Consider the following 25,249-nt stretch of genomic DNA (forward strand, 5'->3'; position numbering starts at 1 on the left):
ATAGAATATCGGCTCAAGAAAAAAAGAAGACTAGAAGAAGGAATGACTTCTGGAGAGCGGCTAAATTGGTCTTTCAAATTCTCATTTTTTTAACATACCCAAGGCTATATTGTACCCTCCCGGCTAACGTGTAGAATACTTGATTTCATACACGTAGAAACGATTGCACAAAAATTCAATTTAGATCCAACGTCCTAGGCACTTACTTTCTTGAAACCAACTGAAAAAATGGAGATTGCACACCCCCTACAACCCCCGCTTAGTACGCCCCTGCCGATGGGTGCCGAGCCACATCGGGGCAGACTTAACTGTATGCGCCCCGAATGGACGCTTTTGGTGTCTGTGGTATTTATGTTTATTCACATTTAATTCTTTTAAGGAGAGTTGCCCTTCAACAAGTTAATTTTCAAGGGGCCCTCCGATGAAAACATTACTTGCAAAAGATACGAAATAAAAGCTATTAAACTAATATTGCTAAATAAAAGCTTTTATTGGCCAGATGAAAAATGACCGTTATCATTCTTGTACTGGAACAGCTGGTTTGCTACTAACATTTCAACGAGCCTTGAGATGACAGGAAAGACGGATTTTGGTCTATAGTTAGACTTATCAGTTTTATCCCCATCTTTGAAATTGGAGTGACTTTAGCAACTTTCCATGAGTCAGAAAAACGACTTGTTTCAATTGATGTATTAAACAAAGAAGCAAGCGAAATTTCAATAAAAGGAAGCACAAGCTTCAGAAAGTAGCTAGAGATGTTATCAGTTCTAAAGCTACTTGCAGTCTTAACCGTGGCAAATGCATCCCTGATCTCCTGCACTTCAATAGACTTGAAGCGGAATGTTGCCTTATGTTTGTTTATTTCAAAATGACCAGCAAGAAGGGGGTTTGGGACTGGATCTATTTTGTCAAGAGCCTTACCTATGGAGCAAAAGAAACTGTTCATTAAATTAGAAATATTTTTTTGTGAACATTTTCAGAACCTGATTCTTTAAGACAATCGATGCTGCTGGACTTTGAAAATTTATTAAGGAGTTCATTGATTGCTTTTCATGATTCTTTCATGTTACCTTGACACACAGAGATCTTATCAGTACTGCTTCTTCAGCCGGATGTTAAGGATATTGACCTTGTTACGAATCTGTTTGTAAGAGTCCATATGGAATAGTGGTCTGGGTTTTATACCGGTCCAGTCATCTGACATAGTAGGGATCAACTATTTGCTTTTATTTTTCATAAAAGGGACTCTTCCAGTTATGCCAAGGGGAAAAACCTCCTGCTTCCTGCAAAAAATGAAGGTAAATCCCCTTAACCATGTAGCATGAATAGCTCATTTGCGTTTGTAATGTTTGTAAACAGATAGTATTTTAACGTGGTGCTCGTAAACATCGGAGAGGAAAAGGCAAGTTATAAGGGTAATGCAAAGCAAATGTTTGCAAAATTATAAGGCAATATTCTGTGGTATTGGATCATCTTTGGAGGCAGTTCAGTTTTCGGCACTGTGTCTGGAGTAAGATAAGGCCTATGGCCTAAAGAAAGCAACTTGCCTTCCATTCGCGAATTTAACTCACCAACGTTCGTGTATTTTAGAAATGGAAAGAGCAGAGAAGCAGGAAAACTTTTTCAAGCTTGTGCTAATTATTGTGGATATTATTCCAAAACATTTGCGAAATCTTTTCAAAGATTCGTGGCTTCAAAACTACGGTCAGCCATGGGGTGACAACAGACAAGCTGGAGATAAAATGAAACGTGAAATTGCAAAATTCGGTGGGACCTATCCAAACCCAGACGTAGAGCAAAACGTCACGAACGGAGAGACCGAGAAGTGGGACTGTTCCACGCTTTTCTTTGCTCTTATTTTTTCAAAGCTGGATTTATTGTCAGGGGAAAGCAGGAGCAGAATCAACAATATTCGCGGAGTAAGAAACCAATGTTTTGCTCATTCTTCCAAAGCCGAGATACCAAGCGATATTTTTGCCCAATTAGTTGAAGATTTAGCAAAGATTTTTAGATATTTTGGTTGGGATGAAAAAGAAATCACTTCAATTCCCAGAATTCCATTGACAACGACTGATCTGATCTTAAAGAAAGCAGAGATAATGATTGAGAAAAAATACGATGACATGTTGAAGGCGGTGTCTCTTGTTGCTGACAGTGCGCGAGAAGGTAAGAAGTTTTTTATATTGTATTGTATTATATTGTAAACACTGAGCTATCTTGAAAACATGGAATGTGGAATGTTGGGATGCTGGAATATTGGAATGTTGGATGATGTTTTCTAACAACTTTATAACTACATGCTAACAAGTACATTTGTATTTAATTTAGGATTCATCGATACGAGAACTTATCGTACAGGAAGGCACCACCATGTAAAGGCTAAGTTTCTTCTATGTACATTCCAAAATTCCAGCATTCCAGAGTTCCATGTTTGTGTAAAAGTTTTTGAAAATGCAGCATGCTGTCAGGCCTTAATGGGAGTACCCCCTCTTTGGGGCTTCTGCCAAGAAATTACTCAACCATTTTAAATTTCATTTAATTTTAAACAAAATCAACTTTCATCAACATTCCAGGGAGGATGCTTCCAAAACGTGTATTTCACTTTATGATAATTGAAACTCAGAAACAAAAGGAGAAATTAGCAATTTTAAAACACCTGAAAAGAAAATAAGAGAAGCTGTGTGGAAGCCATGTTTTCCCTTGTAGATAAGGGTCGTCTTGATAAATTCAGGGTTATAGGGTCTGCTTTTTCTGTGTGTCATTTAAAAATTTTCTTATTACTGGAGGTACACTCATCACAAATGAGAAACATTCTATAGCTCATTTGAACATTTTTCTTTTACCAACAGAAACAAACAAGAGGTTTAGCAGCGTAGAAAGCAAGGTAAATATGTTATTTATTTCGTTATACTGACTTTACCAATGCTAAGAAAAACAAATGCCTGGTTAACTCGTGAGGAAATAGGGATCATTCAAATATCCAATTGATGTGGATCGTATATTCAGTAACAAAGTTGGTGGGGCAGATAAAAATTAGTGGCTATGTGGGTCTTTTAGACAGGGTCACTGAATGCTTTTCTGGGGCCTGGGAGGAAGGATGGTGCCTGTGATTGGCTGATGACGTCGTTAAAATATTGCTGTCGCTGATGTTGTTGCTGGTGTTGCTGTTGTTGTTTTGTCAGGAAGCTACCAGATGAGTTTCTTAAATTCATACATGTCATTAATAGAATTTTAAAAGATCAGGAACTGAAAGCTACACCAAAATGCCATCGTTTGCAATTTTTTGTGATAGTCTTGTTACGACTTTTTGCCGGCCCATCTCAGCTCGGAGCAATCTGCCTCCTACCCTCTTGTTCTATTTGTCTAATGACTATTGATCAAAATTTAATCTCCGGTAGATCAATATGCTCAGTCGTAAAAAACACCTGGATTTTGTCCCCCAGTCTATCCATGTCACGCCAAAATTAGGACTTCATAAAATCTCACTTTTATCTGCCCTCATATACAACAAAATTTTGCTAAGACATAATTTGGATGAATGAAACATTTATAATTGTCTTCTCTGATTAGGTTGAAGACTTGAAGAAAGAAGTGCAAGAAGTGAAATGCAAGAAAAGAAGTAAGTTTTCTAGTTTCCGCTTTTAAACAATGTCAAATTCAAGTAACTGCCTTTCTGTTTCCAGCAGTCAAATTCAAGTCACGTTTCTTTCAGCTTATCGCAAAGCAAGCGTTGTGTGAAATTTGAAAACGACCCTCTAGAATAATGGCCATGTTAGTGTCATTTCGAACGAGTACTTTTAACCTAGGAACGGTTTTATCTTCATTTGCAAATAAGGTGTTCACTTCGGCAACAGAAAAATTTGTAGATATATGTTTTCTTTCAGTAAGGGATCTCTAGTTGCTACATTAACCGATTTGTGAGACGGGACATCTTTAAAAAGGATATCTTCTCTAACTAAGTGTATATTTTGTCTATCCTGTCTAGCTTATTGAACTATTTGCCTTATTGTTGCATCTCTCGTAACTTTATGGTAATCATCAACCTCACTCTATTCCTAAAGGCCTCTCTAAATGCCAAATTGTACAGAAATTTTACCTCTTGAAATGTATAAACTGCTAGTTCGTTTGGTTCGAATTAGCACCATTTCAAAAGCTTTTTCAATATGCTGTCAAAGGTTTAATCATCGAGTGTTCAGACGAAGGGATCATTGTAGTACTTACATTGATCTAGTAGCAGAGGCAGATCCTCTGAAGGGCATGGTTGTAAAGTTGGTCTATGATTAAACCCAGCCACTTTCAGTCATGATTCATTCGAAGGTATCCGCCACCCATGGTCTAGAGTTTCCCGAGTCTGTCATCCGTCCCGAAATTAAGCAAGATAACATTCTTTCAAGAATTCATCTCAAGATTCCCGTTTAGCAAGAGAGTTAGGTTCTGCAAGCATTTAAGAAAAGATTAGAGGAAACTAAACATAGTCAAAAAGACCTAAGTAGAGACCTAAGCCTCTTAAAATAAGGACATAAACGGCTGACATAAACTGATGCGGCAAGTTTTGATGCTTTTCCAACATGTTGTTGGTGCATAAAGGAACCCAGAAAATAAGAATCTTTTATTCAGAATATGAGCAGAATAAACTTATTTTTTGGGACATTTTTACGAATGATACTTATAAGATACAAGTTGGGCAATTTTCCGCGCAAGGAATTAAATTTTATCTTTCTTGCTCATCTAAGGAAGCGCCAACTTGTTTTCCAGTTTTCAGCAGTGTCTTTTTTATTTTTTTAACAGCTTGTTTCAAACACAGTAATGGCTCTTCTATGCTCGCTGTTTTTGCCGTTATCATCGAGTTTTTCAGCACTGTTTTTCTCAGCATACTTCATGCTTGCCACAAAGGTATATCTTCACATAACCTACCCATTCACATATTCTTGATTTTGGATGAAGTAACTGATACAATTTAAGTCTACCTTGTATAAAGTCGAAAAAAACTTTTGCGTTACTAATATTATAAATCTTTCTTAAGGAAAATATTTTTTATGTTGCACTGTCATTTACGATAATTTTTATGTTTACAATAATTTTATGTTGCAGTTTTTTTTATAAATTTTTAAATATAAATTGGCAGTTACGGGCAAACTACCATTAAAAATTTACCACTCTAAAACTTAAAGAATGTTTTAGAGGCAGAAAAATGGAAAGTCGTTCTCATCCAATTAGGTGTTTTGTTTACTTGTGTTTTTGAATTTGGGCGAAGTCAATTTTTTGCAGGTTACAACATGATTCATTATCGTTTGACTTTTTGCAGTTTATTGTTTGGAGCCAAAGAGAGATCGATTCTCAAATTTTGTAAATTTCATTCACAAGGAGGGCATTCAATATGGATGTAAGTGATTTTAGTGTCTTTGCAGATTTAAGAGAAATTGTTCAATCTACCTTTATATAATTTTATTGGAAAAAGGATCTGTGTGATTGCTACTCAGTTTCTGCGTTGTGTCCATCTCCGGCCGACCCCAGGGCAGTTACTCAATCAGACCAGTTTTAGTCAATTTTTTACTGGCTTTGTCTTCAATGAACTGTAGATAGGTTTGCTAAAAGTGGATGAAGTTTGCTAGAAATTTTTACTTTAAAGATCACTAAAATTTAATCAGTAAGGATTGTTGTAAAGTATATATAGCAAGCAGTTCTTTATCAAGCAGTTTCGTATTATCTATTGTCTTTATTAAAGGAAAAAAGATGTTTTCGCATCCATCTTGTATGTTTTACTCATTTCTTTTTCAATTCATGTAATCACAACATTTTTTTATCAACAGTCCACTCGGACACATTACAGCGGACATATCAGCGAACGCTAAGAAACTGGACCATTCCCTTTATAAACAAAGACAAAGAAATCAGAGTCGTAGAGAAACCCAGGGCAAATTTCATGGTAAAGCTTGCACTAGCTGATAGTCGAAACCTGGATCAGGAACTAAAGTACGCGAATGAGGTCCAAGACTATATAGAGAAGCTTAGCCAAAGTGGCCCGATTGAAATAAAGAATGTTTTAGACGAGGTGACAGGATGTTGTTTTATTAGAGGAGTCGCCGGCGTTGGGAAAACCAGTCTTGTTGAGTACATTACCTTATCTTGGGCTGAAGATGAGTTATTTCGCGACCGCTTTGATGCAGTTTTTCTCATCAAATGTAGATACATAGATTCATTTAGAGTTGAAACGATAAACGCTGACTTTAAGCGACAATTTGGTGTTGACCCTGATATGCTGAGGGAGTCTGGAGAACGTGTTCTAATTATCATCGACGGCCTTGATGAGGTAGCTGATCTTGACAAAATGCTTTCCAAAGATAGTATCATTCATGTTTTAATGAGCAAAAACAGTTGGTTTATCCCAGGTCATGTCACCTTGGTAACGGGTAGGCCCCATATAGAGGCTGTGCTCAGGCAGCATGAATACGACATCACAGGGCAACTAAGGACCATTGAGGTAGTTGGCCTTGTGAGAGAAACAATTGAATTGTTTGTCAGCAATTTCTGTGATGGAGACTTGGCATTGAAAACGAGGATTCTAGAATTCATTGACAGCTCACCATGCATTGCGGGTCTAGCGACGATACCGCAATACCTAAACAGCCTCTGTTGTGTCCTTGCCATTGAGAAAGAGGGCATTAAAATTGAGAAGTCTACTTCCTTATACATTTGGATTTTCGTTTCGTTTTTAAGACACCACATGAAAGAATTCAATAAATTTCCATACGAAATTCTTGAGGATGAAGATGTGAAAAGGTTCCTAAGCGTTATGTCAAAGATATCTTACGAGCTTTTGATTCAAAATAGAATCGTTTTTAACGTTGGGGATTTCGCTGATTTTGACAACATCATTTCAACTGATACTAAAGTCAGAGAGATGCTTGAATCCTTCGTAATCAAGAAGAAATGTTCCACCGGGCTCTCGTATCAGTATCGACATTTGACATTGCACGAGTTCCTTGCTTCGATTCACTGTTTTAAACACAATATTGATACTAACTTTTTACTTGACAAACAGCTTTTTCAAGTCGTTACCTTCGTTGCTGGCTTTGTCTCTACTGACAAGAGTAATACAAAAGGGACGATCGATAGCTTATTTGCACGATGCCTTGATCGATCACATACTGGTGTCCAATCGGCGGGAGAAATTATCGGACAGGTTATTGCAAGATATCGTTCAGACAACGAGACTTACAGTAGAGTTTTCCTCACTGTTTTTCGTGAGCTATACGACACATGTGACCAGATATCTCTAGATCTGAACCTTAGTGGCTGTCTATTATATCTAAACCCTTTAACATCGCATAGCTCAATGCTGCTTACACATATGATGGACGTTATTATAAACAATGATTGCCAAAAAGCAATGGGTGATCTGAAGATCTTTTTGTACTCAACAGTCCTAGAAGATTCGAAACTAAACAGAAAGCTTTTCGAAAAACTGCCCTACTTTCAAACAGTCGGCTTCAAAGCGTGTAGTATACCAACGTGTCTGTTTGAAGCGTTGAATTCATCAATGCTCCTGCACAGAAGTGTACTAAATCTGAGAGAGCTTGTCTTCTATAAGTGTGAATTGAGCGAGGAACACTGGAATTGCCTAGCACCCTCACTATCGCTTGTTGAGAAATTTACCCTCTGGGAAGACGAATTTGATCAAAAAAGATGTCAAGTCGTTGTTGAGAGCTTCTCAAGCAGTTTCAGTCTAGGCAGATGCACGACAAAAGAGTTGCGGCTTTTTGACTGCAATATTGGCATGGATGTCAAAAGAGCGTTAATTGACTTACAGAGCTTCATTGAGGTATGTTTTCTTCAATTCATAGCATTTCATGCCTATGTATCTTTGTATTCAGATGATAAATACTTCTTTTTCATCCTGGAGATTGAACGAGCGCGCAGTGGTATAGGGAGGGGGGGGGGGGGGTGGGGGGGGGGAGTCAGGCAGTGGATTAGCTCGAATTTTCTAAAAGGTACATTTATCTGCATGATGTTAAATCAGATTGTATTAATAAACTAAGTATGCTTACTCGTAGGATTAATGCTAGGCATCGTTGACTGACAGCAAGACCTGATAGCAACCATAATACATAATTCATATCATGATTTGTTTTCACGACATTACATACATTAAGTTCCTGTGTAAGACTTATTTCCCAAGAGCCTCATAGTTTTTAGTTTGATGTGTCAGCTTCAAAATCCAAAGCTTTCTTAAAATTTGTTTTTTATCAAGACGATCAACCAAATGACTTTCTGCAATCTGATGGCACAGTAATATATATGGCGCTTTAGGCTTGCTATTTTGGCATTCTTGATATTCTAAAAACTTGCATCTTTAGTTTACGAAAAAATGCCTTATATAAAAATTGCTCTTTTTTTCTTTTGACAGGTGAAATTTTCCAAGTCAACGCAGAATCAGGATGTGAAGAAAGCTCAAGATGTAAAGCTTACAGACTTTAATGATGGTTTGTCACTTTTACTTTCCTTCAGATAAATTTTTAAAGCAATGCCGATCAAACATCACCGACCAATCAACAGTGACAGATGACTTAAATAAACGTATAGGTACGGAAAGTAGAACATTTCATAACTTAGACCAGATTTAGTTACTAAACCTTATGGTTTTTTACAAGGCTGCTATTTTAGCATTAAGTAAAGGAACCATGATATTTTATAAATATCTCAATGTCAGAGGCAGATCCTCTGAAGGGCATGGTTGTAAAGTTGGTCTTCGACCTATATTTGTCATCATAATAGTCTTATTGTAGAACACTGTCTGAAATTTCCTTACAGTGAAGTGGAAGGAAACATCAATACGGAAGCTGAAATTTCGATCTTCGACCAGCTTAGCAGAGCTGCTAAAGGATGAAAAGGCGGGAGGAAAATGCTGGGTACAGCTTGCAGAAACTCTTCATTTTACTAAAGATGAGATCGAGAAGTTTCGAAATGATGGTGAACCAGTTCTTCTGATGTTGAATGCGTACGCTAAAAAGCCTGCAGCGTCTATTCCTGCGCTATTGGACGCTCTCGTTATTTTGGGACGCTTGGACTGCTGTCTTGTTTTGCAAACATATATCGTCTCAATGGAGGCAAATTGATAGAACTGAACAATTTTGTGAATAGTAATTCATTAACGTTGCACCCCTTGCTTTATCATTCTTTTCGAAAATTTGCTAAGCGTTTCTCCACTGAGAAAAAATTCAGTTTCTTACGAAGTTGAATAAATCTATGGAGTTATCTAAGCACTTTTTGGAACCTGCCACTCTTTTTCGACAAATATTTTTGGAGATAAGACCATGAAATTTACGCTAAAAAATTTTTTTCACAAACTTAAATTGTGTTTTTGGAACCCCGTAAATGAATTGTGTCCATCTCAAAATCTGATGTTAGTCATAGTTGCCCTTTCTCTAAATTCATCGAACAAAAGGTTTGTGAATGTTATCAATCTGGTAATTTTGTTTTTTGTTACTCTTCTTTGATCGTTAATTGCTCTGTATGTATTTTGTTCTACTATGAAGTGAACATTGACAAATTTAAGCATCGAAAAAGCATTATATTAACACACTGAATAAAGGACGTCGATATAAAGTTACATGGAAGACAGTCTGAAAAGAGCTCGTTTTAGGAAAAAGAGAATTCTTTGAAAACCAAGAACTGTGCAAAAAAATTAATGTAGAGGAAAATTTTATTCAATTTTTGAATAGTTAGCTATTTTGTTCCTTTGTCCATGCAGACCCAGCACCTCTTTTAGGGAATCAGGATTCGATAGGCAAAATTAAAAAAAGGCCTTTAGTACAGATTGCTGCTAAGCAGAGCTCGAAAAACATTACGGCTCCACGGCTGTGAACCGAAGCAGTGGCGAATTTAAGGGGGGGGGGGGGCAAAAAGGGGCAATTACCCCTCCCTTACCGAGTTGAAGCAAGTCTGGCGCCCTTTTTTGGAAACTGTACGCCCCTTTTGAAGATTCAGGTGAATCATGAGAATCAGGTGGAAAAGTTTCTGAGACCTATAGGTTAATCTACTTTAAGGATTACCTCAAAGTTTACTTGTTTATTCCAAAAATGGATCATGTTTTCCTTGAAAAGTTAGCTCAGGAAGATAACAAAGGCTACCCATAAAGTTGTGCTTTTCAATTCCTGCCTTAATTCAAACATTGTTCAATTTTTGTTAACAAACAACAGTTGGCTGTGGCCTTTGGTTCTCAGTCGATGTTGTAAATATCCCGAATCCATTTTCCGGCTTTCTCTAGAATGTCATAGTTGCAAAAAATTTTCTGCCGCCATACAAAGTGGCCGCCTTCATTTGAACAATCAATCTTACCTTTTACAATAATGACGTAAAGTACTGTCAAACTAAAAACAGCCATACTCCAATTGAAAATCAAACCAAATGCGGCAATTTTTTGGGCCCTAATTTCATTTTCTGGGCCTTACCTGGAAATTATATAGAAGACAGCCCCCATTGCAGTGTACTCTAATAGAGTTGGAGGCACTATGGCGGAGCAGCGAATATTCAGCCGGAAAATTTATCTACCTATTAAGAGAGAGATTCTGGCAAGAGGCCTTCAGTAGTTAGGGTCTGATATTGTTGTATACAGCGCACTCTCGTCACCAATTTCTGAATAATTTTCAGCGCCCCCACTACCAACTGCCCCTCCTTCAAATTTGCTCTGGATCCGCCCCTGAGCCGGAGGAAGGTTATCCAACGATGCAGTAGTTTTGAGGAAGGCAAATAAATAAATAACTTTGCAAGAATAAATAAAGTGAGAGGAATTTACTGCTGTGCTTTAATCTTTCTTTTTTTGACAAAGCATAAAAGACCAAACCAAGAACGATTTTCTTATCTTCCATTTATATAAAACCTTCAATTCAAAAGATACAAGGAACAATTTTGAGGAAGGCCAAGTTTTATCCAGAGGAAGGCTGGGGCGTTTTCGGAACTCTGCCACTAAGTTGCATTTACTAATTTCAATTGAATTTGACTAGTCCTACCTACTTAATTATTCTTAGAGAAAGCAAGAAGGCCAAAGAAGACGTTTGTTTACAGCGAAACTCTTCAGCCAACGAACTAAAACTTGCTTTCTACTAGCCAAAAATTGTTAAAAGAAGTGATTGAATCAATTACAAGAAAATAGCTAGATAAAAGCAGTAAGGGAAAAATTTAGTGTGTAAGTTGAAGACAAAAAGTGTTGGTACAAATGTCATTAAGAATTTTTTGTGAAGAGTTCATTACATACCTTAATTACCGGGCGAAGAAGGAGTAAGGCGTGGTTTGGGTGTGGTCTTGGTGAGACTTGTGTTATCTGCAGCAAGTTCTTCATAGCTGCTGGTCATCAATTTCGTTAGGTGAATTTTTGAAATATAGTATGCCAAAAGTAATAAAATTTACCAATGCTAAGCAGGAAAACTAGAGTAGGCTATGAGTAAAGCTTGTAGTCGCTTTACAAAATCATAAATTATTAAGCTTTGAAGGGTAAAGCTACTACAAAATACATTAGAAGAAAGGCCTTCTTCTCACAGAACTTGCCAGGGAGCGAATGTTTACAGATAGAAACTGTTACGCTTTCAAACCTTTATTGAGTAAAGCTTTACCGATTCAGCCCATATATAAATTCACAGTCACAAGCTACGCCTGCTTATTTTGAGGCCACTATATTTTCACATGCGTTGCTTCGTCAAAAGTTGGGAGTCTTCAAATTTTCAGCAGATTTCATTTTGTTTGGTAAGTTATTCCATATTTGTGGCTCAGCATTTTTGGCTATTCGAACCAAACGTTATTTAATTTGGTTATATATGCTGTAAGTCACAAGGATTCATTTACAAATGGAGGATTTAGATTAAATTTAAATTTCATACAAAGCGTCCTTTGGCGCGACCATAGCAGACTACATACGAGCTCTTATGATCTGATGGTTGCAAAGAAATCTTAGTGGATGCTCTTGTAACTTTCAATTTTGTAAACGATTTCATGGAAGATAATACAAAACTAAAGGACAATCACTGAAGTTAGAGTTAGCAAAGCTCTGTGCCAGTACCATTCCGGCTCAAATCCAATTCATAATCTTAATCTTTTTAAGGACATTCATTTACGTTGCAAGTGTGTAATATTTTCTTAAAAGTTAGTTGTAAAAAATGCTTTCCTGCTTAAGGGGTTTTTTTTGGGGGGGGGGGGGGGGGGGGATCGCTCGTTCGGTGGTTTTTTCAAACGAATCTTGTGTTGGCGCGCAGCAATGATCCTGCGCAGCCTGGGAACGAATTCCAGTTGACAACTGGCCTAGGATTCAAGATGGCCAATGTCATTGAAGCCGACACGGCACTGTGGCTTCGGAATAAACTGGACAACGAAGACCAGTGGTCATCAGGCGGAATAACATCACTTCTTACTGCTGATGTATTAAGGAATACTTACAGATCGTTTAAAAGCTTGGACCACCGAGTACGTCTGAAATTGCTGCTATCTTTTCTTGAAATCCGAAGAAGAAATCTCGAAAACTTGAAAGATGAGTTGAGCATGGTAATAGGTCTTGGCTTAGATGACGAGGATGACTGGGTAAGACTGGTTGCATGCATTTTATCAGAGTACCCACAGTCTGCTAGTTTTCACCCTGATGTGCGCGAAGGCAGTGAAACATTTGCTCAACTTGTCCATGAACTGGGCGGCCAAGGTGAGTCGACGGCCTACGGCGTTTCGATTTCAAATAGTGTGTTTATTGTTCTGCTGAGGACACAGCTATGCTGTGTTCTAAGAGAGGGCTGGAACTATTAATACTGAAAAATTTAGAAAATTTGAGGAGATTCAAGTTTAGGCTCTTTCTGTATCTTTTTCGTTGGTTGACATTTGTAAACATTTATATGCAGTTCCGGTTGGCCAGTCTGCAGAGTAAGGCACTTTTCGACGAGATCTCCGGTGTGCACGAGCAAAAAGCCTGGTGTGATGGTGTGCACCACCAAAAATGTCTGGTGTGCTGGTGTGCACCGACTATTTTTCCCTGTTGTGGTTAAAATTTGTGAATTTGCATTTCACCGTAATAATTTGTGTGAAGTATACTGTTAATGATAGCGCAAGTTTTTATTTGTATATTTGTCAAGTAAGATTCATGATATCTCAAATTGTTCATACACAACTGTGCTTGTTTTTATCAGCTGACATTTTCTATGGGACCACACCAAGCCACACCTATCTTAGTTGCCACACCCAAAAATACGGGTGTGCAACAGGTTTTGCGCAAAAATATCTCCGGTGTGCACATGCCATACTCTGCAGACTGGCCGGTTGGTACTTCACTCTTTTATAAGTAATAAGGACACTATTTATAAGAACTCCAAGGCTAAAAAAAGTAAGAATATCGGAATAACGTACCAAGCCTAAGATGAAAATAAGAAGAACAAATTTTTTAAAACATTTCCCCTCATGTTTTAACAAAACAGAGCAGTAAGCAAATCAATACAACTAAAAATTTCTGTCAAAACTGTTGTATAATGGTCTAAATACTTTTTAGCATGAAGGCATATAAAATCAATGTTGAAATGGGAACAGCAATAAGAGCATGTGGGATTCAATTATGAAATTAAAAAGTGAGATTAAAGAACAAGAACATCAATCCTTGTCAAAGCTCTTTAAAAAATATGCAATTTAAAAATCAATGCACTCACATTAGAATTTCAGATAAAACTTTTTTTGTGGAGGCAGGATAATTACTTGGCTATATTCACTGCCAACTAGATAATAAAGTCTAAAATTGGTGTTGTTTACACTCAGAATTTATTGCAAAATATCTTCAAACCATTTGATACTATCTGTCTGCTTATTCTAATAACCTTAAAACAGCATTCAAGCAAACTTAGAAATAGCAAACTTAAAGATACAACTTTGATTTGATATTTCAAAACATTTTATTGATGATAAATCCAGAATATTTTCAAAATCATTTTTTTCATTGGCAAGTTATTTCACAACAGGGCAAGTGATATGTGTTCTATTTAAAGTGGTTAATCCAAGGTCTACTTGATTGTCATTTGCCAACAGAACCGTCTGTATTTGGCTTGCTTATAATATTTCCATACTACTTTTTATAATCCTGTTGTCTTTCATTATTTGTAACACTTTTTTATCTTTCTATAAAACAATCATTTATATATAGCATCTAATGGTCAAACATCTAATGATGACCAACAGTAATTGAAAGGTTATTATTAACATTGAAAAGCCAATCTTATTTTACTAGATGAATTATTTTATATTACTAATTGGTTTTAATGTTTAAAGATATCCAGCATAATAAAACTGTGATGCAAAATCTGAAAATGAAATAAAATTATTATTTTTGCTATTCATTCCTGTTTGTCAATTTGATGTTATGTAAAAGGAAAAAACTTCCAGAATGGCTAATAGTGAGTGGGATAATGTTGAAATAACAGGCCTTGCTCTAAGCAAAATGAAGGTGCTCCATAAAAAGAGCCCCTTAGAAACTCTAGGCGCTCTATTTAGCACCTTTAAATAAAATATCCTTGAGAGCATCCTTCAAGAGCTTTGGAAGATCGAGGGCTTCATATCGAAAGCTTTGGAAGAGTGTTAAATAAGAAATTCAACGGTGATACCAAAAAGCACCATAATATGAAATAACAAAACATGCAGCAAACACTATGTTAATACAAATATAGAAATATAGGAAAACGCATGGCTTTAAGTCGAACATTAGCTTTGTTTCCCTTTTTATGCTATTCTTTCTATAAGACACACTAGAACATCTACTACTCACGAAAGCAAATGAAAACTGAAAAGCAATGCGGTAATTTGGACAGAAATGTGATCTCTGATTTGCAAAGGTGATTTTAAATTATTAAGAAAAACAGAAAATAATACTTCAACAGAAGATTAACGCTTGCTCGAAAATCAAATAAATCTTCCGGAGATGAGGGTTGATGGCCTGTGACCTTGGTGGTTATTAGAGGGTTATTTTCTCAAGGGGTGATCTTACGCAAATCATAATATTGCGGTCTGTTGGGAAGATTGTTTATGCTTGATCAAGTTTATTAGACAAAGGCCAAGAAATTATTTTGCTCCGTGGTAATATTGTTTTGACGTTTTGAGGGGCTCGCGCCTTTCCGGGCAAGGCCTGAAATAAATATTGTTTTGAAATTTTGATCAGTTGAAAGCTGGCTGAGTTAATCAAGTTAACTGATAGATTTGTAATTTTATAATCTCAATTTAGTGAATGATGGATCAATTAATTGGATATCCCTTCCTTGTGAATGTCCATACCTCAACAAGACTGCTTTAGTTAGCTCATTTGGCACCCAACCACCTCCATCAAAAAACTTCACACTAAGAAGAAAACCAAAGTCTGCAGCTTTGAGAGCTCATCTTACTCAGAAAGGTATGTTGCAAACTTTGGCAATTATATATTAACAATTATAATCTGGTATTTTTTAGATCTTCTGCTTGAAGTGGAAATTTCAGTTTGCCAATTCAAAATTGAATATTGTATATTTTTCTTATGAATGTTTTAAATGTTATTCGCTCTAGTAACCTTGCTCTGAGAACCTTGATTTTAAGTCCTATTTCGCCTTTTGTAAGTGGTTTCTGGTTTGCGAATCGCAAACACTTGCGAATTCCATATATGCTTCATTTGATAAAATGTGATGCGAATCAGATTTGAGAACACTGCTTTTGTTAATTTAAACATTGAGGTCTTATGCTTCAAATTTGCATATGGCTTTCTTCCTCATCAATTGCTGTGAAAATTGAAGGGGTTGACATTGGGGTTCCATAAATTCTTCTAGCAGCTCATTTGCTTTGGAAGGTCTTTTTATTTGATGCTAGCGATCACTTGTAGTGGTGTTAAGTCCAACCACATGAGCGTTTGATTGCCTGCACAGAACAGTAAACTGTGAGGAATAAATGTTTAATCAATAGACACATTTCCAGTCCTCTGACCCAAGCAAGTGACATAAACAATACAAAGCACAGGAAACATTAAAAGGCTGAATTTAACCTCATCTCAAACTTTGTTAGCACAGGGAACATCGTCTTGGCAGTTTAGGCATCTTTAAGAAAGCTTTGGTACAATTTGTTAAATTTTTTAATGAATTACAAATATTGTCTGGCATCTCCAATCAAAGAGAACTTTTTCATGTCAGACCTCCCTTTAAATATTTTAGCAGCACATGCTAAAACGCCCCACAAACGTTTCCAAATAGAGGGTATTCTGTGTGATATTATCCTTTAAATGCCTTTACTGATATTTGTTCTTTCTTTTTACATTGTAAATTTATTTTATATTTTTGCCATTTTAGCATCTGAGGCAGCAACCCATAGAAGGTTGTCAACAAATCAACCACACTCTACACCACTGTCCCCATTAAAGAAGAATGCTGGTCCAGGTATATTGGTGTCAATTCTTTTTATTTTTGTAACAGGAAAGTCTCTTTCTTTAAGCTTTGCTTCTCCTGCCCAGTTTTTGTTACATTTTTCTTTGTAATTTTTAACCTCAGCCATCTGTTTTTTCTGTTTCATTGTGCTTAGATAATTTTCATAAAGGCTTATTTGAAATTTTTAATTCACATTTTCTTCAATAAACATTTTGGCACACTATTTTCTTGTCATATTTGTAATACTTTCTATGCTTTCCCCAGACAATAATGTTTTGGCCACTGTTTTATATGTTCTTGCTTCTGAACATTCAATTTTTTTTCTATTCATGTTTGTGGGGCTTTTTTAACCTTTTCTTCATTTCCTTTTTTGATGTTACTTTTTCTTCACCCCTAGTCTATCTTAGCATGTCCCACAAGTATTTCTAGTATTGTTTCTTTCTCAATTATGTTTTCTTATTTCATGTTGAGTTCATCTTTTTATATTTCAATTCACTTTTTCATGTTTGTCAGAAACATAAATAGGTTGCATGTACCCTTCTATTTTGTTTCTTCACTTTGAATTTGTTCATCAGCATTTTATTTTGCTAGATACAGTCATGTTGACATCTTGTTTTCTTTCAGGGTTTTTAAAGGACAGTCAGAAACACCATCCTGCTCCTAGTAAACCCCAGTTGGTAATACCATTAAGGCAGCATACAAGACCAACACTCAGAGAGACAGCCCTCCCGAAGAAAACCAAGGTTTGTGTTTCAAGCGGAGCATATGCTTAAAATATTCCTGCATGTATGAAATGTTAAGAATCTCTTAAACACCTCCTTAACCTTTAAACCTTCACAAGGCATGATTATTAAAGTAGCCTTATCATTCAAGCATTCCACAAACCATTTAAGTTTCATTAACTATTCATGATGATGAGTTTTCTCATGTTTATCATTGTCTAGAACACATGAGTAGCTCAAGATATATTTGAAGGCCTGATTTGCAGTTGATAATATATTAGGTAAAGGAAAGTGATGCAGACACAATAACATTACGAGTCTCGGTTTTTGTGACTAATTGACAGCGAATGCAACGTCACAGGGGTTCCATTTTAAAATTTGTTATAAAGGATGACTGCCATGTCTCAAATTTGCTTTAAAGATATCACGCAAAATGGCAGTCAAATTTAAGCCCTTGAAATAAATCGAAAGCTAGGTCGGTAAGAACATGTTAATACATTGGCCTGCCGCCCCTGCTTGTGATGCAATGATATTTCCAAGATGGCGGTCAGGGGCTCGTAATTCGCGCTTGGCCAGAATTGTAGTAATTCTAGCAATAAGTAGACGATCGATTTTCAACAATTTGATCACGATGAAAGGGTTAGACAGATCGAATTTCATGCTGATGCTTTTTTTCCGTGACAAAGATGTGTTCGGAAAAAATCATTCCTCAGTTGGCATTGTTCTTAATTGCTGAAATTCTTATGACTGATTGTTATGTTTTGACAGCTTTTAGACATAACCGAACAACCCATTGGAGGAGCAAGTCGGGAGGCTAAAAAGCGACGAAAACAAGCCGGTATGAATATTTTACTTGTATTGAAAAGAGTTTAGAAACAGAATATAGTTGGAATCAAACTTGCATTTATGATCTATGTCGGCACAGATTTTGGGCCCAGTTCGTCCACACGATTTTGTAATTTTAAGACGTCAGATGAAATTTAAATTTATAATTTACAAATACATCGTTTCGTTGTAGAACTATTAAAATCAAACATGGGTTTGAATGTATGCTATAAAGGAGTTAGATATTAAATTATCTAAACCTATTTAAGAACTTATTAATATTAAATATTATTTTCTGTTCAGTTATTTTCTTTTGTAACTGTTTTTGTATGTGTGCTCCGAAATCTACAGTTTAAAGCAGGCTGGAAACATTGTTAACAGAATAAACAGAACATGCAAGAAATCGGAATTTTTAGTAGCGTTCAACATCGAAAAGCTGATTTCTTGTTGTGGTTCTTCTGGTTGGTTGATATAGAAAGCTTTAATCTTCCAAAGAACATAAATGTACCTTAGAAAAATGCGATTAATGTTGCAGACATTATAGGAGCAATGTCCAGTTTTTTTCAAGGGATCTCAAGTCCTAGACCGCTCAATGTAATTCAACCCAATTTTTCAAGGCCGATCCCACTTTTTTAATTGATTCTTGCTCTAGTAAACAGATATAGGAGTTTCTGTTTGTTATTCCCCAGAAACTGAAGCATCAGCCGAAGAACCCAAGCCAAAGAAATCAGAACACAGTCGACAATCAAAACAACAAAAGAGTAGCGAAACCGCTCCAAAACCAATTCCTGAAGTTGCAGCATATGCTGCGGGTCTTAACGGCGCTGAAACCAAGGTAAACTCATATTTATTTCGGTACTTGCATCTTTCTTTGCTTGCAGTTTATTTATTAATTTACTTCTTCTTCTTCTTTGCATTAGCTGCTTTGCGCTTAGTGTCTTGTTTTTATTGATTCATCGCTTCCTTTTTTTTCTGTTTTTTTCTGTTTTTTTCTTCTTCATAAAGCAATGATTAAAATTCATACTTCTTGTAGTTAGGCCATCCTTTTCCGTTTTCTGCCTGAAGACTGCCTAAAAACATTCACTTCTCGACTCCCCAGCAACCAGTAAAGACACATTTTATGTGTATAGACCAGGACTTCCGCCAAAGCCCCCCTCTGGAATACGCCCCCACTTTAATAACCCTCTCATCCCTAGCATCGGATCTTGAATAAGCACCCTCTCGACAAGCCCCCTTATTATACGGTCAGATTTAACAAACAGCCAATCGCTTCCAGGTTTTTCACAATGTTTTTGCACTAAAGCACATACATTTTTGCTCATATCTGTAGTTTCATGTAACCTTATAACAGCTTTGTTATCTTGGTCACTTTTTCATGAATAAGATTTCCCTTTTCACTAAGATTCCTTTTTAAAAAGCCCCTCTCTCCAGTAATTCCCCCTCTTAAATAAGCCACTAATCTTTAGCACCGAGTGTTGAATTAGCCCCCGGACTTATTCGATATATTACGGTAAGCTACGTGAATAAATTTCAAACCAGGGAGATGCTCAAGTGGTTTTCATTTCACTATGTTTGATTATTTTAGACATGATGTTGCTGAAAAATTTAACGGTCTTAACTCGTTCCATGACCACCTCTTCATCTTACGCTTGGATCAAACGGACTTATAACTAGATCCCATAAACCTACAGTCAGTATCTAGACAACAGAAGATATGAATTTGGAATTTTTCTTGATCTGCAAAAAGCGTTTGATACGGTAAATCATAAAATTCTTTTGGAAAAACTCGAACACTATGGAATACGTGGCCCAGTTTTTAACTTGTTTAGATCCTATCTTACTGATAGAAAACAATATGTCTCTGTTAATGGTTTTAGTTCTAATCTACGTAACATCATCTGTGGGGTACCACAAGGCTCTGTCCTTGGTCCTTCGCTATTCCTTATTTTCATAAATGACTTATCTTTTTGCTAACGACACTAATATATATTTTGAAGCTGATAAATTTGGTGAACTTGAAAAAGTTGTCAATAAAAAACTGGATTATGTCAAACAATGGCTTGATGCTAACAGGCTTTTTTTAGATATTAATAAAACTAATTTTATAATTTTCAGGTCACATTAACGCCCTTTAACAGACAATATAAACATAAAGATCGGAAAACAAATCATAAAACAATCTCAATATGTTAAGTTCGTTGGTATTCTACTTGTTGAGAATCTTAGCTGGAAATACCATTTAAGTGAACTTGCTAAGAAGTTAGCTAGCCTTGTGGCATATTTTTTAAGATAAGACACTTCGTTCCTGTTGATGTGTTATAATGTCTCTACAACTCTTTGTTCGCTTCTTTTCTCCATTATGGACTTGTAGTTTGGGGTTTTGCCTATGAAATTCACATTCATCCAGTTTTCTTATTGCAAAAAAGAGTGATCAGAACTATTGCTTTTCAAAGTTTCTGTTCTCCTTCCTCGCCTATTTTCTTTGACTTAAAAATCTTAAAATTACAAGACTTCTTTCAATTAAAACTTCTATCCTTTGTCTATGAATGTATCAATAGGATATAGCCTGTCTGCTTTCATTCTTACTTTGAATCAATTTAGTCTATTCATTAACATGATGCTCGAAAGGCTTCTAAGAACGACATTTTCCTAACTCAAAAAAACATCCTTCAATATGGTTTAAGATCTGTCCGTTTTTCTGTTGCTGCATCGTGGAATAGTATTCCTACTGACATCAAAGAATCTGTATCATTGGTTTTCTTTCGTTATGAATTGAAGACATATCTGCTTGCAATAAACATTGACAGCTAATCCTTGAAATTTTTCACCCTGTTTTCTATTTCCCATTCACAGAAATCGGAGTTTCATTCTCGGTATTATTTATTTTGATATCTTCGAAGTGCTGAAATATCTTAATGTATGCTATAGGGGGGCCTCTCTCTTCGATTAGCTTTCCTACTGAGAGAGTTCCTCCTTTAAATAATTCCCCATACATATATATCCCACTGATAATTTGTGTTCCATATCTTATTTTTATAATGGTTGTTTGATATTTGATGTTGCTGTATTTGTATTTAGTATTTTGTGGAAATATATGTTGTGGAATTTAAAATATAATAAACCAGAACCTGACCTTATAACTAGATCCCATAGACCTAGAGTCAGTGTAATTTTGCTTACAGTTTATCGAAGGCTAGAAGGCGGACATAAAGTGTACCAGTTTAATCTTTCGTTTTTCATTTTGCAGGTTGAACCTAAGGAGATTCCTAAGAAAGAGCCAGAATCAGAAGCACAACCATCCTATGCCGTCATACCAGGCTCAATAAAAAAGCCCCCATTCACAACCCCTGCTTCTACGACGGCAGCACCCCGAACGACGGATAAAAATAACATTATAAATGTTGATCCAAACGCCAGTTTAGCAACGCAGGAAATCCAAAGAGAGTTGCAGGTGAGTTCAGTGAGCCATCTTGAAGCAATCAACCTCTTACTTTGAAAACAAAAATCACACAAAAAGTTAATGGGCAAATGGCGCAACTAGCTAATAGGCACCTAGGCAGGTTTTTAAAGTTGCTAGGCTAGTTTAGACCGATTATTATTCTTCCGTGCACTTTTTATTAATCAGTGGCGGAAATTGCTGGGGTGCTGGGCTAAATTTTCGGCTGAAACACAGTTTTTAGCGCTTTTGTCGTTAAATTTGGTCATTTGCGGCCAATTTGCTTGTTTTTGTGGGTTTTCATCCCACATGAAAAATGATTTTCCGCCCACTTGTCGTCAATTTTCAACGTGCAGGTGATATTCCTGCGTGGGCTCATGTAGCATACGCTGTTTGCAACGTATACATATTGCTTGCTATACTTGCTCGCCCTCTATTTAAGCATACCTCATTGATTCGTGAAGACACTTCCTTCTATATGATAATATCCCTCGAAGGAAAACTTCACGATAATTCAAAAACCTCCTCAATCGAAGAAAGGTCCCCACGTTAGAAAGAGGCTTTACCAGGAAATAAAGACCGAATAAAGAGCACACTTGTAGGGTGTAATTTGAAAGCTATTTCATTTTTTCCAACCAGTAGTTCAATCACTAAATGTTTACGTTTTTATGATGTTATTTGTTGTTTTCTTCAATCTAGTTAAGGAAATAAAAACCAAAACGAGCTGCGACTTTCATTACGTTATTGGTGTTTTTTTAACGGATAAAAATGTCGTTTCGAGCATAGCCCGTTTTGACTTGATAACGGGCTATGCTCAAAACGTCGTTGTCTATTTAAAAACAAATTTTCCTGGTACAATTTACTTACATTCATCGTTATTACAGCATTTTATTGTACCGCACGCAATCTAGTATATTTATGGATAAAAATGTCTCGTCTTTTAAACGTTTCATCGAGAAATGCGAATGAAAAACAAGTTTTGATAACACGTGTTACTAGGCCGAGCTTGCAAAATTTGTTTTCTTTTAGATTCGTATACGGCAGCAGCAAGCTTTGCGGCAGCAGCAAGCTTTACGGCAACAACAACAGATGTTGAAGGACATTCGATTAAATCAAACGCAAACGAGGCCCTCGGCAGATCCTGCAGTCATGCCAAGTTCTCTAAACCAGCCGACGGCGCTACAAGCATCGACAAACGCAAACGAAGCTCAGCGGCCAACGATGGATTTGAACCAGCGCACGAACCCACAAGCAAAACGAGGCTTATCATTAACGGTATGTCTTGGAATTCATTTGTAATTGCAGTCTCACAAATGTAAGTTTAAGAGTGGATAGTTCTATAATCTAAATCTTACGCTCCATTCAAAGTTTGTTGGCATTTTTTGCAGAAAGAGCAGATGTTAGCAGCTCAAGAAATGTTCAAATCGGCCAACAAAGTGACAAGAGCGGAGAAAGCGTTGATATTAGGATTCATGGCTGGCGCGAGAGGTGAGCATTTTCTGTGCTTTGGTTGGTGAGACTTTGAGGGACATGATTCGTTTATAATGATCCAATGATCAAGCCAACACCTCACCTTTTTTCATGCACGTTTATGTTGATCAAAGCTGCCTGTTTTGCAAGTTAGTTGCTTATACACCTCAAAATGTTTTCTATACACATGTTGGTTGTAGCACTTTGTAAAAACTGATGATCATTCCGTACTCTCTTAAGTGAATTTAAAATGGCTGCTTATAATAATTTTTGGAACTTTAAAATGTTATTTTCTTTTTCAGATAATCCTTTTCCACAGCAAGGCCCGGTCCTCACGATAAAACTCAGCGAAGATACGGAAAACAGCCAAGTTGGACCTAACAGCGCACAAACAACTTTGATCGAAATGCTATTTGAAATGAACTATGAAACTGGTCATTGGAGAAGGTTAAAAAGAACCAGAGTTTTGGCGCCGATGAATGAGGGTGAAACTACGTAATTTGTCCTACAGAACATGACGAAACACGTCGGGTCTAAGACAGACGACTTTGAGCAAGCCTTTTGAAACAAGCCTTCAAAAATTTCGGCTTTTAGGCCAAAAAAACACCAAAGCTTCTCTGGCCTCAGTCGAAGAGAACTTCTTATTTGGGATGCGCCGTGACCCTCCGACCTACGAGCATTGACCTGTGACCTCCAATTTTTAGAACTTTTGTGCTAGGGCAAAGGTCACTTAATAGCCTTCTATTGTTGACCTGTGAAACCCTGCCAAAGACTTGTTTAGATGCTTCGTCTTCAGTCTCTGTCACACAGGTGTTGGTGACCCTTTTAATTGTTTTCAATGTATCCTAAAAATAATGAAAATACCGTACCAAATGCATTTGAAAATCAATTATGAGTAAATTTCCGTTATAGGCCAGTCAAGTTTGAAGTGAACGGCCGTTTTATACATCGTAGGTGGCGTCTGTGACTTTTTCGAAATGATTAAGTTGCAGATTTGGTATGATATTTTCGAAGGTGAAAATTGTGATGGAATCAGGAGCTTATTAGAATATTTATTTTGTAATATATTGTAATATTCTCATTTTCCTGGTTAGACTTGTATGACTAGCAGCAGTACGAGTTTGTCACTGTTAGTGTGGATTAGCCAAGTGGTGACTTTTTCATTTGATTACTTCAGTAATTAGAAAAAAACTTATTGAATTGTATTTCAATCGATCATTCGGGGTAGATGTATAGCCTCAGGGTCTAGCATTGACCATAGAGTCGATAGTTCTCTCCAAATGCATTTATCATTATATTTTTAATGAGCAGGCCATTATCAGATGTCGAAAACCGTTTAGTAGTAATACTGTTCATGGCGCTGAAGATCACCTATCTGAAGAATTATAAATATTTTATTTGGTATGCTAGAAGTCCAAAGAGTAATATATTTTACTGGTGTTAATATACAAGACCTTGTTCTTCACTACTGCTTTGCGAAAGAATTCAACAAAAAGAAAGTTTATGGTTTCATGGTCTCCTCGGGCCTTTCATCATGTCTGACGTCATTTTCAAAATCATAGTGACAAAAGGTATTGGAACTTCAAAGACTTTTGATAAATCGTAATAAGAATCTATGCTCGCGTGAGGAGCTGGATGGAAATGTTTTTTGCAAGAAGCAAGTATCGTATACAATAGGAATAGACTTTGGTTCTAGTCGCACCAAATGCAGCTTGGAAATTTGTGCCTGTAACTACAGATGGAAATAAATTGGACAAAAAGCTCTGGATATTTTCGTCTAAACTATATGTATTTGCAATCGGCAGAGCGACTGAAGGTTGAGTGACTATAAACGGATCGACCGAATTTCTTGTTTTATTAGTGGTATTATCATCAAGGTGTTAGTCACGGCAAAATATGTGATAACGACTAACAGCGCATGTTCAAATGTGCATATGGGTATCTTATCTATCGCTAGTTTTGCTTGTATCAAGCAGTAAAAGGTCTCACCACCCCATTTTAAAAGATACTCCAGCCTCTCTTTGCTAGAATTTTCAAAGCCTCCTGTTTAATTTACTTAAATGGTAGGTTTGTAGTTCCTATTGGTGGAGCAAAATAGCAAAAAAAAAACATTTATACCACATAGCTTGCAACCTGATCTTAGTTTTCATAGTATTATTGCAAACAAACACCCAAGACCCGGTCAGAAAACTGAAAGATTTTTACAGCCCCTCCCCCCCCCCCATTTCAAACCAAAAAAATGCCTGTATGTAAAATGTGATGAGAAATTAACTGCCAAGTACATAAAAGTTTTGTAAATAAGAAACAATGTCAGGGAGAATTGGCTGTTGATATTGTGTTAAATAGTACATAGGTAAATCAGATGTATTTAAATGTTTTTTTGTAAATATACTGTCAGTCAATTCGAG

General features: G+C 36.6%; 2 protein-coding genes across 3 annotated transcripts; both read left to right on the forward strand.

The window, feature by feature from the left end:
* Positions 1–96: 96 nt before the first annotated feature.
* LOC135684138 (uncharacterized) lies at positions 97–9,463 on the forward strand. Of its 2 annotated transcripts, none has more exons than XM_065199546.2 (8): positions 97–2,166; positions 2,850–2,884; positions 3,571–3,619; positions 4,789–4,893; positions 5,306–5,383; positions 5,811–7,822; positions 8,408–8,483; positions 8,812–9,463. In XM_065199546.2, the coding sequence occupies exons 1-8, from the start codon at positions 1,593–1,595 to the stop codon at positions 9,114–9,116; spliced, it is 3,234 nt and encodes a 1,077-aa protein (XP_065055618.2). In that variant the 5' UTR covers positions 97–1,592; the 3' UTR covers positions 9,117–9,463. The 2 variants fall into 2 exon arrangements, with proteins under 2 accessions (XP_065055618.2, XP_065055620.2); XM_065199548.2 differs by having other exon boundaries at positions 3,571–3,607.
* A 2,750-nt stretch (positions 9,464–12,213) lies between these two features.
* LOC135684140 (negative elongation factor A) lies at positions 12,214–24,317 on the forward strand. Its single transcript, XM_065199550.2, has 10 exons — positions 12,214–12,682; positions 15,230–15,394; positions 16,314–16,400; positions 17,013–17,131; positions 17,879–17,948; positions 18,625–18,770; positions 21,183–21,386; positions 22,401–22,646; positions 22,760–22,859; positions 23,144–24,317. Exons 1-10 carry the CDS (start codon positions 12,304–12,306, stop codon positions 23,338–23,340), a joined length of 1,713 nt encoding a protein of 570 aa, XP_065055622.2. The 5' UTR covers positions 12,214–12,303; the 3' UTR covers positions 23,341–24,317.
* The last annotated feature ends 932 nt before the right edge of the window (positions 24,318–25,249 follow it).

The sequence above is a fragment of the Rhopilema esculentum genome, chromosome 21 (assembly GCF_057945365.1).
Source record: "Rhopilema esculentum isolate cy_ngs chromosome 21, ASM5794536v1, whole genome shotgun sequence".
Classification (NCBI taxonomy): Eukaryota; Metazoa; Cnidaria; class Scyphozoa; order Rhizostomeae; family Rhizostomatidae; genus Rhopilema; species Rhopilema esculentum.